Source organism: Chiroxiphia lanceolata, chromosome 31 (assembly GCF_009829145.1).
Source record: "Chiroxiphia lanceolata isolate bChiLan1 chromosome 31, bChiLan1.pri, whole genome shotgun sequence".
NCBI lineage: Eukaryota > Metazoa > Chordata > Aves > Passeriformes > Pipridae > Chiroxiphia > Chiroxiphia lanceolata.
This window is the reverse complement of record NC_045667.1, coordinates 389,491-405,832: the sequence shown is the minus strand read 5'-3', so window position 1 is coordinate 405,832 and position 16,342 is coordinate 389,491. Positions and strand designations below refer to the sequence as shown.

At 65.0% G+C, this 16,342-nt stretch overlaps 2 protein-coding genes and 1 long non-coding RNA gene across 4 annotated transcripts; 1 reads left to right on the top strand and 2 right to left on the bottom strand.

Moving 5' to 3' along the window:
* Nucleotides 1-283: 283 nt before the first annotated feature.
* Nucleotides 284-12,684, bottom strand: WNK3 (WNK lysine deficient protein kinase 3). Its single transcript, XM_032713697.1, has 21 exons — nt 12,229-12,684; nt 10,722-10,894; nt 10,425-10,645; nt 9,844-10,001; nt 9,508-9,596; nt 9,147-9,366; nt 8,607-8,796; nt 8,027-8,130; nt 6,341-7,954; nt 6,153-6,269; nt 5,780-5,890; nt 5,669-5,696; nt 5,513-5,593; nt 4,850-5,421; nt 4,299-4,464; nt 4,164-4,210; nt 3,593-3,798; nt 2,855-3,045; nt 2,233-2,351; nt 1,908-2,008; nt 284-404 (listed from the first exon to the last, which is right to left on the bottom strand). The coding sequence occupies exons 1-21, from the start codon at nt 12,526-12,528 to the stop codon at nt 284-286; spliced, it is 4,929 nt and encodes a 1,642-aa protein (XP_032569588.1). The 5' UTR covers nt 12,529-12,684.
* Nucleotides 1,226-2,889, bottom strand: LOC116779878. The gene is made up of 3 exons (XR_004354225.1): nt 2,855-2,889; nt 2,233-2,351; nt 1,226-2,008 (listed from the first exon to the last, which is right to left on the bottom strand). It is a non-coding gene; the product is annotated as an uncharacterized LOC116779878 (long non-coding RNA).
* Nucleotides 12,685-14,630: 1,946 nt separating the features above from the next.
* On the top strand, nt 14,631-16,239 carry TSR2 (TSR2 ribosome maturation factor). Of its 2 annotated transcripts, XM_032713782.1 has the most exons (5): nt 14,631-14,739; nt 15,004-15,094; nt 15,199-15,290; nt 15,439-15,675; nt 16,052-16,239. In XM_032713782.1, exons 1-5 carry the CDS (start codon nt 14,659-14,661, stop codon nt 16,121-16,123), a joined length of 573 nt encoding a protein of 190 aa, XP_032569673.1. In that variant the 5' UTR covers nt 14,631-14,658; the 3' UTR covers nt 16,124-16,239. The 2 variants fall into 2 exon arrangements, with proteins under 2 accessions (XP_032569673.1, XP_032569674.1); XM_032713783.1 differs by lacking the exon at nt 15,439-15,675.
* Nucleotides 16,240-16,342: the final 103 nt, after the last annotated feature.

Sequence of the window (16,342 nt, the reverse complement as noted above, 5' to 3'; positions counted from 1 at the left end):
GGGAGCCCAAAAAGCCTGTGGGACCCCCTAAAGGCTTTAGAGACCCCCCCAAAGGCCCGCGAACCCCCCCAACATCCCACAAGACCCCCCAAAGGCCACAGGACCCCCCAAAGCCTTTCGGCCCCCTCCAAAGGCCCACAAGACCCCCCAAACGCCTCACACACCCCCCCCTAAAGCCTGTGGGATCCCTCAGCGGCCCGTGGGACCCCCCGAATCCCCCCAAACTCCCTCGCGGCCTGCGGGACTCCGCGAGGCCCGCGCCCCCCCCACCGCCAGCTCCCGCCTAGGCCTCAGCGCGGCGCGGCCTGAGCGCCTCCCGCGGCCGCTCCTCCGGCTCCGCGCGGTGTCCGCCGCCGCTGGGGGCCCGGGCCCAGCTCCGGCTCCGCCGCAGCGGCCTCTGCGCGCTTGGGGCGCCCGGGAAAAGTTTTATTCAAACGCGGAAACGGGGAGGGCGGGGGCGGGGCCCCGGCGCCATCTTGGGGAGGCCGCGCCGCCATCTTGGGGAGGGCGTGGCCGCCATTTTGGGAGCGGCACCGCCGCCATCTTGAGTGTGGCAAGCGCGGTCGCCATCTTGGGTGTGGCGCCGAGCCGCCATCTTGGGTGTGGCGCGCGGGTTTTATTTCTCGATTTTTAAGAGGTTTTTTTTCCACACTTTATAACAATTTATAACAACTTCCCCCTCCCCAGTCAAACGCCCTCCCCACCCCCTCGAAGCGGAACACCCGTGATTTCACTGGCTGGCGAAGGGGGGAGGGGGATGAGAGGAAAACACAAGAAATGACCCAAAATTCGGCTGTGGGGGGAAAGGGGGGGGGGGGAGGGGCGATGGCACCAGCACGACCAGTGGGGGGAGGGACAACACACCAGTAAAACCAGTAGGGCCAGTTCCCCTCTCCCGTGGCTGCGTTAAGGGGGATTCCAGGCCTGTGATGGGGTTTGGGGTGAAAATAGCGAGTCTGGGGGGTCTTTGGGGGCAAACTGAGGGATTTGGGGACAAATGAGGGGGTGAGGGAAGGGTTGGGGGTCAACTGTTGGTGTTTTGGGGCGAAATGAGGCCATTTGTGGGCTAAAAATTGGGGTCAACTCATGGTGGGGACAAAAGCAGGGACAAACCCAAAAAAGGGGGTTTGGGGTGAAATGAGATTTTGGGGCTGAAAAGTGGGGTCACATCGGGGGGGTGGAAGGGAAGGCCCTGAAAGGAGATGTTTGAGGTGAAATAATGTAATTTTGGGGGTAAAAAGTGGCATCATGTCCTGGGGGAGATGTAAAAAAAGGGAAATAGGTCCAAAAAAGGGGGATTGGGGTGAAATTAAGAGATTTTGGGGGTGAAAAGTGGGGTCACATCAGGGAAGGATGGAAAAGGCCACAAAAAAGGGAGTTTGTGGCTGAAACGAGGTGATTTGGGGGCTAAAAATTGGGGTCACCTCATGCAGAGGGGGAAGGCCCAAAAAAAGGGGGGTTTTGAGGTGAAATGAGGGGATTTTGGGAATCAGAAAGTGGGGTCACCTGGGGGGAAGGGTGAAAAGGGGGAGTGACCTAAAAAATGGGGTAAAATACAGTGATTTGGGGCCAAAATAAGGGATTCAATCTGGAGGGAGCAAAAAAGGGGTATTTTGGGGGCAAAATAAGGCAATTTTGGGCCAAAGGTAAGGTCACACCATGGGAGGGAGTTGGGCCCCCAAAAAGGGGAGTTTTGGGGTGTAATGAGGCGATTTTGGGGCTGGAAATCTGGGGTCACCCTCCAGGGGGTCAAACCAAGGGACTCAGGGGGTGAAACAAAGTGACTCAGGAGCCAAATTGGGATGAGCCCGTGCGGGGGGGGGACACGACCCAAAATCAGGGGGGTTGGGGTGGAATGGGGGGATGTGGGCGGAGGGGACACAGTGGTTTTTGGGGCCCCCCCTCACTCAGCCCCCGGAGGGAGGTTGGGTTTGGGGGGGGGCAGCTCCCCCCATTTTTGGGGGGTCCCGCGAGTGCCACGAAGGGTCGAGACCCACGACGAGGTTCCCTGGAGGGGGGAAAGGGGGATTCAGATATTGAGAACCCCCAAAACGGGGCACGAGACACCCCAGCCCCCTAAAATTGGTATTGGGGACCCTCCCAGCCCCTCAAAACGGGGGTGTTTAGGTATTGGAATCCCCCTAACCCCCCAAAAAGGGGTTGCAGGGCCCCCCCAGCCCCCCTAAAGAGGAGTTTAGGTCCTGGGCCCCCCCAGCCCCCCAAATCCCCCACCTGTGCCCGGGCCGTGTCCTGCACCCACTCGTCCACCAGCCTGTGCAGGTCGTCCGTGAAAAGCCCCTTTTCTGGGGGGGCCGGGGGGGGCTTCAGGGGAGCTGGGGGGGTCGAGGGGCCTGTGGGGGAAACCCAGAAATCCCTGGGTTATGGAGGGTGTCCCAGATCCCACCTGGACCCCCCAAATTCCCTCCCCAGAGCCCCCGAAACCCCTCAGACCCCAAAATCCCTTTGCAGAGCATCCTAAAGGCCCCCTGCACCCCAAAACCCCTCCCCGAGCCTCAGCCCACCCCTGCACCCCAAAACCTCCCTCTGCACCCCAAAAGCCACCCCGGCACCCCAAAACACACTTCCAGAACGTGGGGCAACCCAAATCGCCTCTCCCTGTACCCCAAAATCCCTCCCTGCCCCCCAAGCCCCCCTTACAGTCCCCAACCCCCCCATACCCTTAAACCCCCCTTTATTCCCCAGACCCCATTGCCTGAACCCCCCCATACCCCAAACCCCCCTCTCCACCCCCCAACCCCCCCACCGATGACCCCCAACCCTCCTTTGCATCCCCCTCCCCTCAGCCCTCCCCCCTTGTCCATGACCCCAAACCCCCCCCGTGTCCCCCCCAAACCTGTCGGGGCCCCCCCCCGGCCCCTCCCCCGGGCCCGGGCCCCCCGGAGCCTCCTCGGGGACCCCCCCGGGCCGTGCTGGGGGTGGGGGTGTGGGGGGGTCCGTTCCGGGAGGTCCCCGCGGAGCCTCCGCAGCAGCTCCCGCAGCTCCCGGTCCTGCCGCGCCCGCAGCTCCAGCACCTCCCGCGTGTGCCTGGGGGGCACGGGGGGTCAGGGAGGGGCAGGGGAGGCAGGGGGGGGCAGAGGGGGTAAGGGGGGTCAGGGGGGGCACGGGGGGTCAGGGGGGGTCAGAGGGGGCACGGGGGGTCAGGAGGGGTCAAGGGGGACTGAGGGGCAAGGGGAGGCAAGGGGGGGCAAGGGAGGGGCTGAGGGGTACAGGGGGGTACGGGGAGGTCGGGGGGGCGGGGGGACAGGGGGGGTCGGGGGGAGCTGGTGGGGGGTTCGGGGGGGCTGGGGATCTGGGAGGGTTGGGGGGGTCAGGCTTTGAGGGGTCAGGGGGAGTCGAGGGAGCCCCCCAAAGCCCCCCCCCCACACCCACACCCACATCCAAACACACTCCCCCACGCACCCCCACCTCCCCCCATTCAGACCCTCCGTGTGTCCCCCCCCTTGTGCTCCCCACACCCCTTCACACGTGCCCCCCATTTATAGCCCCCCATCGACCCACCCAGACCCCCCCATTGACCCCCCGAGCCCCCCCAGCCCCCCAATCCCCCCGTGCCCCCCAGTCCCCCTCTCACTTGTCCCGGAGGCTCCGGAGCTGCTCCCGCAGGGCCCCGTCCTCGGGCTCCGAGTCCCCGTCGCTGCTCAGGGGGGTCTGGGGGGTCTTGGGGGGCCCGGGGGGGCGCGGGGGGGCCCCGGGGGGGTGCGGGGGCCCCCCCACCCCCCCGCTCTCACTGCCCGAGCTGGGGCCCCCCGAGTCCCCCTCCTCGGGGTCGGGGGGCGGCTGCAGGGGGGGGCAGAGGGGTGAGAGGGGGTGGGAGTGCGGAGGGGGCTTGGGGGGGCCCTGGGAGTAATTTGGGGTCCCTGGGGCAGTTGGGGGCTCTCTGGGGTAGTTTTGGGGTCCCTGGGGCAGTTTTAGGGGGCCAGGGGCAGATTTGGTGCCCCTGGGGCAGTTGCAGGTCCCTTGAGAAAGCCTGGGGGTCCCTGGGGTAGTTCTGGGGGTCCCTGGGGCAGTCTGGGGGGTCTCTGGGGTAGTTCTGGGGTCCCTTGGGACAGTTTGGGGGGGTTGTGGGGCAGTTTTAGGGGCTCGGGGCAGATTTGGCATCCCTGTGGATTTTTGGGGCAGTCTGGGGGGTCCCAAACACCCACCTGGCAGTTTTCCCCCTGGGGGGGGTCCCCGAGTTCCTCCGGCTCCTCTGTGGGAGAGGAGGGGGTTACTGGGGGGCCATGAGGGGTCTCTGGGGTCCCACACACGGGGGTCCCAGGGCAGGGGGGTGCCCGTACCTGCTTTAGGGTCCCCCCCCCCGGCGGGGGGGGGCCGCAGGCGCCGGGCCCAGCTCTTGAGGCGCCGCCCCCACCCCTTCCTGGAGGGGCTGCGCAGGCGGGGGCAGAGACCCAGCGGGAACGAGCCCCCCCCGGGCGGGGGGCGGGCGGGGGGGCAGCAGGGCTCCTGTGGGGACAGGGACACGGGGGGATGTGGGGACAGGGACATGGGGGATGTGGGATCACCTGTGGGATCGGGGACATTGGGGGATGTGGGAACAGGGACATTGGGGGATGTGGGATCACCTGTGGGAATGGGCAGTTGGGGGATGGGGGGACACTGGGGGGGGGCTTTGGGGACACCAAGGGTTGGGGTTTGGGGGTCAGGAAGGTCTTGGGGTTGAGGATTTGGGGGACACTGAGATCTTGGGGTTGGGGAACATTGAGGGCTTGGGCCTTTGGGTTTGGGGGACTTTGGGGTCTTGGGGTTTGGGGACACCCAGGGCTGGGGGTTTGGGGATGTCCCTGGGGGTCTCCAGGTCTTGGGGGGGGGGGCAGGTGGTGTCACTCACCTCCGATTCCGGGGGTCCCTCCTGACCCCAAACGCTGGTGACAATTGTCCCCCGTCCTTGGGGGTCCCCTGGGCCTGGGGGTCCCATGACAACTGGCCCCTGTCCTGGGGGGTCCCCTGGGGGTCCTGTGTCAATGGTCCCTGGAGGTCCTGGGGGCATCTCCAGCTCCGGGGGTCCCTCCTGTCCCCCAGGGCTGGTGACACCTGATCCCTGTCCCTGGGGGTCACCCAGGGCCGGGTCCCCAGGGCTGGGGGTCTCTACTTTGGGGACAGTCCCATCAGGGGGTCCAGGACCCTCCTGCTCTGAGGGGCTGGGGACCCCCAGCACTTGGGGCTTGGGGACCATCGCCGTGGGCTCAGCCACCTCCTGGGGGACAGTGACAACTGTTCCCTGTCCCTGGGGGCCACCTGGGTCAGGGACACTTGTTCCCTGTCCCTGGGGCCCCCCCGGGTCACCAGGTTTGGGGACAGTTGCCCCCTGTCCCTGGGGACTCTCAGGATCCGGGGCCGTGTCCGTGGGCCCCCCCCGGGCCATGCCCAGGTCTCTGCGGGCAGGGGGGGGTCCCCCGGGGCCTGTGGGGAGGGGACACCACAGTCAGGGGGGGTGGGGGACACCCCCCAGTGCTGGGGGTCCATGTTCCCCCCCGTGTCCCCCCGGACCCACCGGTGGGCTCCCGGTTCCGGATGGTTTGGTTGATGCAGAACCTCCAGCGCCCCACGGGGGACGATTGGGGGGGTCCTTCCCCTGGGGGGGATGAGGGGAGGGGTCAGGGGGGTGGGGGATGACCCCAGCCCCCCCCACCCCTCCCCCACTACTCACCCCCCCCTGCCGGCTCTGGGGGTCCCACCTGAGGAGACACGTTTGGGGGGTCAGTGGGGAGGGGAGGCTGGGGGGGTCCGGGTGAGCCTGGGGGGGTCGGGGTGGGGTCACCTGGGGGTCCTGCGGGGGGGTCCCGAGGAGCTCCCGGGCCTGGGCCACGATGGCCTTGAGCTCCTGCACGAACTTGTCCCGCTCCCCCTCCAGCAGGAAATTGTCCTCGACCTGTGGGGGGGATTGGGGGGACAGGGATTAAAGGGGGGACACGGGATTGGGGGGGACACGGTATTGAGGCGGACAGGGATTAAAGGGGGGACACGGGATTGGGAGGGACAGGGATCAAAGGGAGCCACAAGGATTGGGGGGGACACACTGGGGGGGACATGGATTGGGGGGCATGGATTGGGGGGGGCAGGGATTGGAGGACACAGATTGGGGGGTCACAAATGGGGGGGTCAGAGGTCAGGGGTCCCAGGCTGGGGGTCACCATGTAGCAGGCGATGTCCTCGGGTGCGTCCCCGTCGGCGTCGAAGCGGAACGTCACCATCTTGCTGTCGTGGGTCTCCAGCTGACACTCCACCGTGTTGTCACCGCGCGAGGACACCTGGGGGGGGACACTGTGAGGGGGGCCCCTGTGCCCCCCCGACCCCCCGGGACCCCCCAAGGCCCCCTGACCTGCAGCACCGTGAGCTGGAACCGGGGGCTGCGGGCGCAGGACGGGCGGCGCTGCCGGGGCCGCTCCGCTTTGGGGACATCGGGGACATCCAGGACGTTGGGGACATCGGGGACGTCGGGGACACAGAGCAGCATGGCAGCCTCGGGGGGGGCACCTGCTGGCACGGGGGGCACCCCCAGGGCTGGTGATGTCCCCACAGTTGGTGGCACCCCCGGGGCCGGTGGCACCACAGATGGTGGTGGCATCTCTGGGGCCGGTGACACCCCCATGGCTGGTGGTGGCATCTGTGGGGTCGGTGGCATCACAGATAGAGGTGGCACCTCTGGAGCTGGTGGCACCCCCTGCACTGGTGGCATCCCTGGGGCTGGAGGCATCACGGCTGGAGGTGGCATCTCAGGAGCTGGTGGCATCCCCTGCACCGGTGGCATCCCAACTGCTGGTGGTATCCCTGGGACCGGTGGCATCAGGGGAGCTGGTGGCATCACACATGGAAGTGGCATCCCTTGGGTTGGTGGCACCCCCAGGGCTGGTGACATCCCCATGGCTGGTGGCATCACAGATGGAGGTGGCACCTCTGGAGCTGGTGGTATCCCAGCAGTTGGTGGCATCCCTTGGACTGTTGACATCCCCATGGCCAGTGGCATCGGGGACGGTGGTGGCATCTCTGGAGCTGGTGGTATCATGAGTGGAGGTGGCATTCCTTGGGCTGGTGGCATCACAGACAGTGGTGGCATCTCTGGAGCTGGTGGCATCCCCGTGGCCATTGCTGGGGTTGGTGGTACTCCTGGAGCTGGTGGCATCCCCACAACTGGTGGCATCCCTGTACCCAGTGGCACCCTCAGGGCTGGTTGCACCCCCAAGGCTGGTGACATCCCCATGGCTGGTGGCATCCCTGGAGCCAGTGACATCCCTGCCACCAGCTGTGGCTGCACGGTGGGGACGGGCTGTGGTGGTACCCCTGGACCTGGGAGTATCACTGGGCATGGTGACACCCCTGGACCTGGTGCCATCACTGGGACTGTTGGTGCCATCCCGGGGACTGCTGGTGCCATCCCGGGGACTGTTGGTGGCATCCCAGGGACCGGCTGCAGCTGCACAATGGGGACCAACTGTGGTGGCATCACAGCCGGGGGTGGCACCCCTGGGGCTGGTGACACTCCCAGACCCAGTGCCACCTCCAGAGTCGGTGGCATCCCGTGGGCTGGTGGCACCGCTGGACCTGGTGGCACTCCCAGAGCTGGCGGTATCCCAGCTGGAGGTGGCACTCCTGGAGCTGGTGGCATCACTTGGGCTGGTGGCACTGCTGGAGCTGGTGGCATCACTTGGGCTGGTGGCACTGCTGGAGCTGGTGCCACCCCCAGAGCCGGTGCCATCGCTGGAGCTGGTGACACTTCCAGACCCGACAACGCTCCTGGTCCCAGGGGCATCCCTTGGGGCGGTGGCATCCCCAGGCCCGGTGGCGTTTCCGGAGCCGGTGTCACCCCCAGTGCCACCCCCGGCCCCGGTGCCCCCGGTGCCACCTGCAGGGGGGTGACCCCGACATCCCCCTCAGGGGGCTGTGCCGGGACCCCTCCGGCGACGTCCCCCGATGTCCCCTCGGCCCCGGGGGGCACCTGTGGGACAGGGGGGCAGTGCTGGGGGGGTCCCATGGCCTGGAGCCCCACCGGAGTGTGACAGGGACTTACCGGGGGGGGCCCTGCTGAGCCCTGGGGGTCCAGGGGGGCTCCGGTGACCTCCAGGGGGGTCCCGGTGACTTCCGGGGGGGGTCCGTTCTCTGGGAGCCCCTCGGCTGTGGGGAGCAATTGGGGGGGTCACTGGGGGGGGGTTATTTGGGGGTCTCACCATTGGGGGGGGCAGTTTTGGGGGTCAGGTTTTGGGATCTCACCATTGGGGGGACACATTTGGGGGTCTCACCATTGGGAGGGTTGTTTGGGGGTCTCACTGTCATGGGGTCAATTTTGGGGGTCTCACTCTTGGGGGAGTGTCAATTTTGGGGGTCTCACTGTTGGGGAGGGTCACTTTGGGGGTCTCACGGTTGGGGGTTCACTTTGGGGGTCTCACCGTTGAGGGGGGGCAGTTTTGGGGGTCTCACTGTCATGGGGGTCAGTTTTGGGGGTCTCACTGTTGGGGGTTCACTTTGGGGGTCTCACCGTTGAGGGGGGGCAGTTTTGGGGGTCTCACGGTTGGGGGTTCACTTTGGGGTTCTCACAGTTGGGGGTTCACTTTGGGGGTCTCACTGTTGGGGGGGCAGTTTGGGGGTCTCACCGTTGTTTGGGGGCTGCTGCCCCAGCAGCTGCTGCCTGACGTGCTGATCCACCTCAGGGTCCTCGTTCTCGGGGCCCCCCCGGGATCCCCCCGGGCGCCGCTCCCGCGCCCTCCGCACCAGCACCAGCCGGTCCCGGATGGATTTGGCCACGGCCTTGGAGTCGCTCTCGTGGAAGAACCCAGATCTCACCTGGGGGGGCATCGGGGGGGCCGGGTGAGGGGACCTCCAGAGCTGGTGGTGTTGGGGGTCCCGTCCCAGGGGCCAACTGGAGGTTTCAGGGGGGAATTTGGGGACTCGATGGCTTTGGGAGGGGCTCGAGGGGGGATTGAGGGACCAACCATGGAGTTCATGGGTGGATTTTGGGGTGTCAGTGGCTTTGGGGGGCTCCAGCTGAGCTTGAGTCACCAACCTTTGGCTTCAGGGTAATTCTGGAGGTTCATTGACTTTGAGGAGAGTTTGGGGGGGGTCCCCAGAGGGGTTTTGGATCACCCTCAAGGGTATTCGGGGTCCCCCCAAGGGGGTTTTGGGTCCCCCCTCACCATCTCCTGGGCCACCTCGTCGGGGTCGTCGGTGTCCAGGTCGAAGCTGAACTCGATGGCCTCGTTGTCCTTGTGCTTCCCCTTGAGCTTCTTGGGGTCCTCGACGCGGAGCCGCAGGGCCAGGGCGGGGTCGGGACCCCCGGGGTCCTCGGCCAGTTCCACCCTCAGCCCCGTGTCCTCGGCGAAGAACGAGTGTGCCAGGAGGTCCCGGATGGAGAGCCTGGGATTGGGGGGGGATCAGCCTTGGGGGTTCCAGGGGGGGGTCTCACCTCTCGTCCCGGTTCTGCTGGTTGCAGCCCCGGGGAGTCCCAGGGAGGAGGCTCAGGCCCAGGGGGTCCCCTGGGGGTCCCGGGGGTCCCACCTCTCGTCCCGGTTCTGCCGGATGCAGCCCTCGATGAGCTCCTTCACCTCGGGGTCCCGAACCTTGTGCAGACTCGCCGGCTTGATGCCCTGGGGGGGAGAAAGGGGGGCTTGGGGGATCAGGGAGGGTTTGGGGGCTCAGGGAGGTTTGGGGGTCTCCAGGGGGGTTGGGGGTCTCAGGGGGGTTTTGGGGGTCTCACACTGGTGACTTTCCTGTAGATCTGGGTGGTGCAGTGGCACTCAGAGTAGGAGGACTGGGGATGGTCAGAGTGGGTCTCAGGGAGGTTTGGGGGTGCTGGGGGGCTCAGGGGGGGTTCAGGGATCTCAGGGGTCTCACACTGGTGACTTTTCTGTAGATCTGGGCGGCGTTGTGGCACTCAGAGTAGGGGTACTCGGACGTGCCCATCTCCAACAGGCACATCCCGAAGGCGTAAACATCCACGGACTCGTCGTAACGCTCCTCATACATCTCGGGGGCCATGAACTCAGGGGTCCCTGCGGCAGCAGGGGGGCGTCAGGAGCCCTGGGTGGGTCCCAGGAGGTCCTGGGGGTCCCAGGTGGTCATGACCCCTGAGGGTGGTCCCGGGGGTCCCCAGGAGGGTCTCAGGGTGGTCTTTGGTGGGTCCCAGGCACCTAGGACCCTGGGCGGGGAGGCCTGGGGGGTCCCAGGGTGGTCCTGGGGGGTCCTGGGGGTCCCAGGATGTTCCCAGGGTGATCCTAGGGTGGTCCCAGTTGATCCCAGGATGTTCCAAGATGTCTCAGAATGTTCCCATGGTGGTCCCTGGATGTCCCCATGGTGGTCCCAGGATGTCCCAGAATGTTCCCATGGTGGTCCCTGGATGTCCCCATGGTGGTCCCAGGATGTCCCCGGATCGTCCCAGGTGTCCCCACGCTGGTCCCCGGGGTCCCCGCGCTCACCGATGACACTCTTGGCGAAGGAGGTCCTCATGAGCGTGGCCAGCCCCAGGTCCCCGATCTTGACGGAGCCAGTGGGGCCCGTGATGAAGATGTTGTCACACTTGAGGTCGCGGTGGATGATGGGGGGGGTCCTGGTGTGCAGGAACTGCAACCCCTTCAGGATCTGGCGGCACCAGCTCCGCAGCACCTTGGGCTTCATCACCTTGAACCTCTTCAGGTACCTGGGGGGGGCCGGGTGAGCCCCCTGTGACCCCCCAGACCCCCTGTGGCCCCCCAGCCCCCCCCAGCCCCGCTCACGTCTTGAGGGTGCCTGAGGTCATGAGCTCAGTGACGAGGACGATGCATTTCTTGCCCCTCAGCGTTGACTCCCAGGAGTCGTAGAACCGGACGATGTTCGGGTGCTGGAGCCCCTTGAGCATCTCGGCCTCCTCCTTGAAGCGCTGCTGCTCCACCTTCGTCAGCTTCCGGTCCTGGGGGGAAGGCTGGCAGTGTTATCTTCATCATCGTCATCGTCACCATCATCACTGTTATCATCATCACTGTTGTCATCATTGTCATCATTATCATCATCGTCATCATCATCATTGTCAGTGTTGTCATTGTCATCATTATCATCATCGTCATCGTCATCATTGTCAGTGTTGTCATTGTCATCATTATCATCATCGTCATCATCATCATTGTCAGTGTTGTCATTGTCATCATTATCATCATCATCATTGTCATTATCATCATCATTATCATTGTCAGCATTATCGTCATCATTATCATCATCACCATTGTCATTGTCGGTATCATCATTGTCAACATTGTCATTGTAACCGTCATCATTGTCATCATCATCGTTGTCATCATCATCATTGTCATTATCATCATCATTGTCATCGTCATCATTATCATCAACATCATTGTCGGTATCGTCATTGTCATCATTGTCATCATTATCATCATCGTCATTATCATCATCATCATTGCCATCATCATCATTGTCATTGTCATCGTCATCATTATCGTTGTCATCATTGTCATTGTCATCATTATCGTCGTCATCATTGTTATCATCACATCAGTGTTGTCATCGTCACCATTGTCATTGTCATCGTTGTCATGGCCATCATCATCATCATCATCATTGTCGTTGTCATCATTGTCATTCTCATCGTCATCATTGTCACCCCATCACTGTTATCATCATTACCACCATCACCATCATCATCACTGTCGTCATCATTGTCTTTGTCAGCATTGTCACTGTCATCGTCATCGTCCACCATCATCATTGTCATTGTCATCGTCATCGTTACCACCATCACCATTGTCATCATTGTCATCATTGCCATCGTCATCATCGTTGTCCATCATCACTGTCATCGTCACCATCATCATCACCATCATCATTATCACCATTGTCATTATCATCATGGTCATCATTGTCACCATTGTCATTATCATTATAACCATTGTCATCCTCAACATTATCATCGTTGTCATCGTTACCACCATCACCATCATCGTCATCATTGTCACTGTCATCATCATCATCATTGTCCAATTCCAGTATCATCATCATCACCATCATCATCGTCTCCAAATTTCAGGGTCATCGTTATCATTGTTGTCATCATCGTCACCGTGCCCCAACTCTGGTATCATCATCATCATCATCAATTTTGGGCTGTTCTCACACCAGCTCCCATCCCCATCCACATCCCTGTGTCCCCCCCAGTTTGGGTCTCACGTGGAGTTCACACCAGGCCCCCCCGTGTCCCCTCCTTGTCCCCCCCGTGTTCCCCCGGGCTCTCACCTGGAGCTCACACCAGGCCACCTCCACCCAGGTGTCGGTGTCGAACCCCTTGAACACGGTTTTAAAGGCCCCCCGGCCGAGCTCGACGTCGAACTTGAGGAATCGCCCCCCCGGGGAGGTGGCCACTGCCTTCATCCCGGCCTCCTCCTCCTCGCCCCCCCCCGCGGGGGGCTCCCCCCCCCGCTCCCCGGCCCCCCCCACCACCACCAGCACCTCCACGCTGTGCCGGAAGAACCGTTTGGGGGGGGACTGGGGGGGGGATTTGGGGGGGGATTTGGGGTCCCCCGGGTCGGCGGCCATGGCTGGGACTACCCCCCCACCCCTTCAATGGGGGGAGCCTCCTCCCGCCCGGAGCGGAGGGGGCTCAGGTGCTCCTATGGGGTGGGGGTCCGAGGAGGGGGATTTGGGGCGTCTCAGGTGTCCGGGGGGGTCCGGGGAGGGGGATTTGGGGGGTTTCAGGTGTCACGTGCCCGCGGTGGGGGGTTGGGGGGGTTCAGGTGTCCGAGGGGAGTTCAGGTGTCCGAGGGATTTGGGGGGTTCAGGTGCCGCGGGGGGAGGGGGGGCCCAGGTGAGGGGATTTGGGGGGGTCTCAGGTGTCTGGGGGGAGGGGCTCAGGTGTCCGCGGTGGGGTCTGGGGGGGTCCAGGTGTCCGGAGGGAGGTTTTGGGGGGATTCAGGTGCCGCGAGGGGCTCAGGGGGTCCAGGTGAGGGGTCCGGGGGGGTCACCTCGCTTTCGGGGGTCTCACTCCCACCCCCGGTGTCACCGGCGGTGGCCGCGTCACCGCCCCCGGCCCCCGCGGGGGGACCTGGAGGGGAGAGACAAAGAGGGTTCGGTTGGGGGGGAAAGAGGGTAATTCCGGGGGGGGAGGGGCTGATTGAGGAAGGCAGGGGGTTAATTGGGGGGTGCTCGAGGTCTGGGGGGGCTGAGAGCATCCCCCGCCCCCCCCCCCCCCCACACACCGGCGGCGCTTCCTCCGGAGGAGGGACTTCCGGGGGCAGCCCCCTCCCCCTCCGATGTGGGTACCCCCCTATGGATCCTATGGGTACCCCCAGCCCCCCATGGATGATATAGGTACCCCCAGCCCCCCCCATGGATCCTATGGGTACCCCCAGCCCCCCATGGATGATATAGGTACCCCCAGCCCCCCCCATGGATCCTATGGGTACCCCCAGCCCCCCATGGATGATATAGGTACCCCCAGCCCCCCCCCGGATCTTATGGGTACCCCCAGACCCCCATGGATGCTGTAGGTGCCCCCCCCCGGATCCTATAGGTACCCTCAGCCCCCCCCATGTATTTACAGGTGCCCCTCTCACCTCCTACGGGTGATAGAGGTGCCCCCCCCGGATGATACAGGTACCCTTCTGCCCTCCTGTATATGTCATGTTATAGGTACCCGCTCATGGATGCTGTAGGTGCCCCAGCCCTCCCCATCCCACCCCAACCCGTCCCCAGACCCACCCTGTACATCCCCTCCAGCCCCTATGGATCCTATAGGCACGGGGTGTGCCCCCCAACAGCCCCTGTGAACCCCTATAGCCTCCCTGCACCCCCATAGGCCCTATAGCCCCATGAACTTCCCCCCACCCCTATAGCTCCTGCGCCCTCCTATAGCCCCTCTATAGCCCCCTGTGCCTTCCTATCCCCTGCACCCCCTATAGCCCCCCTATAGCCCCCCATGCCTTCCTATAACCCCTGCGCCCCAGTATAGACCCCCGTGTCTTCCTCTCCCCGGCACCCCCTATAGCCCCCCTATAGCCCCCCGTGCTTTCCTATAGCACCTGCCCCCTCTATAGCCCCTTTATAGCCCCCCGTGCTTTCCTGTCCTCTGCGCCCCCCTATAGTCTCTGTGTCACCCATAGCCCCCCATGGCCCCTGTGTGCCCCTCTGCCCTCAGCTCTTATACACCACCAGGGTCCCTACACCCCCCTACAGCTTCTGCACAGCCCCCTGTGCCCCCAGCCCCCCTGTGCCCCCCGTGCCTCCATCTTACTCCTGTGCCCCCCAGCCCCCTGTGCCCCCCCACCTCCCGCAGCCCCCCGTGCACCCCCATGGCCCCCGAGCCCCCCACACCCGCTGCCCCTCCCATAGCCCCCCAACCTTCTCTATGCCCCCACGGCCCCCCCGTGCCCCCTCCGCACCTGCTGCAGCCCCTCCGAGCCCCCAGATCCCCCCGACCCCCCCTTCCCCCCCATCACCCCCCTGCCCCCCCGCCGGCCCCGCCCCTCACCGCGTCACGTGACCGCGGTCGCGCGGGGGCTGCCGGGAGTTGTAGTCCCGGTCGGACGCTGGCGTTGGCCACGCCTCCCCTTGGCTCACGCCCCTCATCATGGCCACGCCCCCTCCGCCATCGGCGGCTCCGGCGTCGCCCGACGGCCCCGCTCCGATCGGTGACTCGGCGCTCGGCCGCGCGCCCTGCGCAGCGCCGTCATGGCGGCCTCCGCGGCGGAGGCCCGGGCGCTGTTCGCGGAGGGCGTGGGGGCCGTGCTGGGGGGGTGGGCGGCGCTGCAGGTGAGGGAGGGTCACCTGGGGAGAGGGGGGGACACTGGAGGTGACACGAGCGGGACACGAGTGGCACTGCGAGGAGACACGGGGGCGACCCACAGGGTGACACTGGGCGGCTGTGACAGGCTGGGGCGATGGGACATGGAGGGGGACACACGGGGGAGGCCATTTGGGGGGATCTGGGTGGGAGAGGCAGCGCTGGGGGCCCCCCGTGTCCCTCCTGGGGTGTCCACATGAGTGTCCCCATGAGTGTCCTCGTGTCCCCCCCAGTTGGCCGTGGCCCAGGGCTTTGGGGGGCCGCAGGGCACCGAAAAGGCCGCCTGGCTCCGCTCGGCCCTGCTCGATTTCTTCACCCAGAACGGTGGGTGCCGCCCCTCCCCCACCCCGGGGGAGGCAGGGATGGGGGGGAGGGACCGAGTGGGGGAGGGGACAGGGGTGACCCCCCCCCCCCCGTGGCCCCCCCAGCTGACCTGGAGCAGGAGGAGGTGGAGGATTTCCTGGCTGAGGTGATGGACAACGAGTTCGACACCGTGGTGGAGGACGGCAGCCTGGAGCAGGTGGGACCAGTACAGACCAATGTGGGCCAGTGTGGGCCAGGGGCCTCCCAGCAGCTGCCCAGCACTGCCCCAGGCACTCCCAGTACAGCCCAGTTCATCCCCAGGCGCTCCCAGTCCATCCTAGTCCATCCCAGTTTCCCCATTCCAGGTGAGCCGGGAGCTGCTGACGTTGTTCTCCCGAGCGCAGGGGGGGGACACGGTGGGGGTGGGGGCAGCCCTGGGGGCTCTGGCCCGAAGGGGCCCTGCCCTGGCCACCGCCCTGGCCACGGCCCGGCCCGGGGGGGGCCCCCAGAGCCCCCCCGGGACCCCCCCGAGCTCCCCCGGGACACCCCAGAGCCCCCCCAGGACACCCCCTGGCCACAAGCAGGAGGAAGAGGAGGAAGAGGTGAGGGGAGTGTGACCTCAGGGGGTGATGACATCATTGATGGGGACCCTGATGATGTCATGGGTGGGGGGGATGCCCAGGATTGGGGGAGGGGGGCTGGGACCCCCTGGTTTGGGGAGGGCAGTGGTGACATCATCAGATTGGGGAGGGGTTACTGGTGATGTCATCAAAGTGGGCAAGGATTGGGATTGACTGGGATATACTGGGAGGGAGCTGGGGGGAGGCAGGGGACTGGGAGGAGACTGGGATATACTGGGAGGGGCTGGTTAAAGCAGGGGACTGGTTTAACCCCGGGGGAGCAGCAGTGAGGTCACCGGTGTGGGTGTCTCACTGATTATGTCATCGAGATCCCACTGATGACGTCATTGCCCCCCAGGCGATGGAGTGCGGGACACCCCCGCCCCCCCCCGACGGCTGGACCCTCGTGCAGCGGCGGCGGCGGCGATGAGTGGGGGGAGGGGTGTCGTGTGTGTACCCCCCCCAAATTGGGGGACACCCCTCCCCCACCCTGCTCCCCAAATTGGGGGGGAATAAAGGCCCCTCCCCCAAAGGGGGGTGTGGGAAGAGGAGTCGTGTGGTTATTGGGGGGAGGGACCCCATAGAGACCCCCTGGGACCCTATAAAGACTATTGGACTGCATAGAGATCCCTGCCACTGCCTCTCAGTA

Coding starts and splice junctions, on each gene's coding strand:
- TSR2 (XM_032713782.1), top strand. CDS start 14,659: ATGGCGGCCTCCGCGGCGGAGGCCCGGGCGCTGTTCGCGGAGGGCGTG. Junction 15,095..15,198: donor CGATTTCTTCACCCAGAACG/GTGGGTGCCGCC, acceptor TGGCCCCCCCAG/CTGACCTGGAGCAGGAGGAG. Junction 15,676..16,051: donor AGGAGGAAGAGGAGGAAGAG/GTGAGGGGAGTG, acceptor ATTGCCCCCCAG/GCGATGGAGTGCGGGACACC.
- WNK3 (XM_032713697.1), bottom strand. CDS start 12,528: ATGGCCGCCGACCCGGGGGACCCCAAATCCCCCCCCAAATCCCCCCCC. Junction 5,594..5,668: donor CCCAGAGCCGGCAGGGGGGG/GTGAGTAGTGGG, acceptor CATCCCCCCCAG/GGGAAGGACCCCCCCAATCG. Junction 4,465..4,849: donor AGGGACCCCCGGAATCGGAG/GTGAGTGACACC, acceptor CTGTCCCCACAG/GAGCCCTGCTGCCCCCCCGC.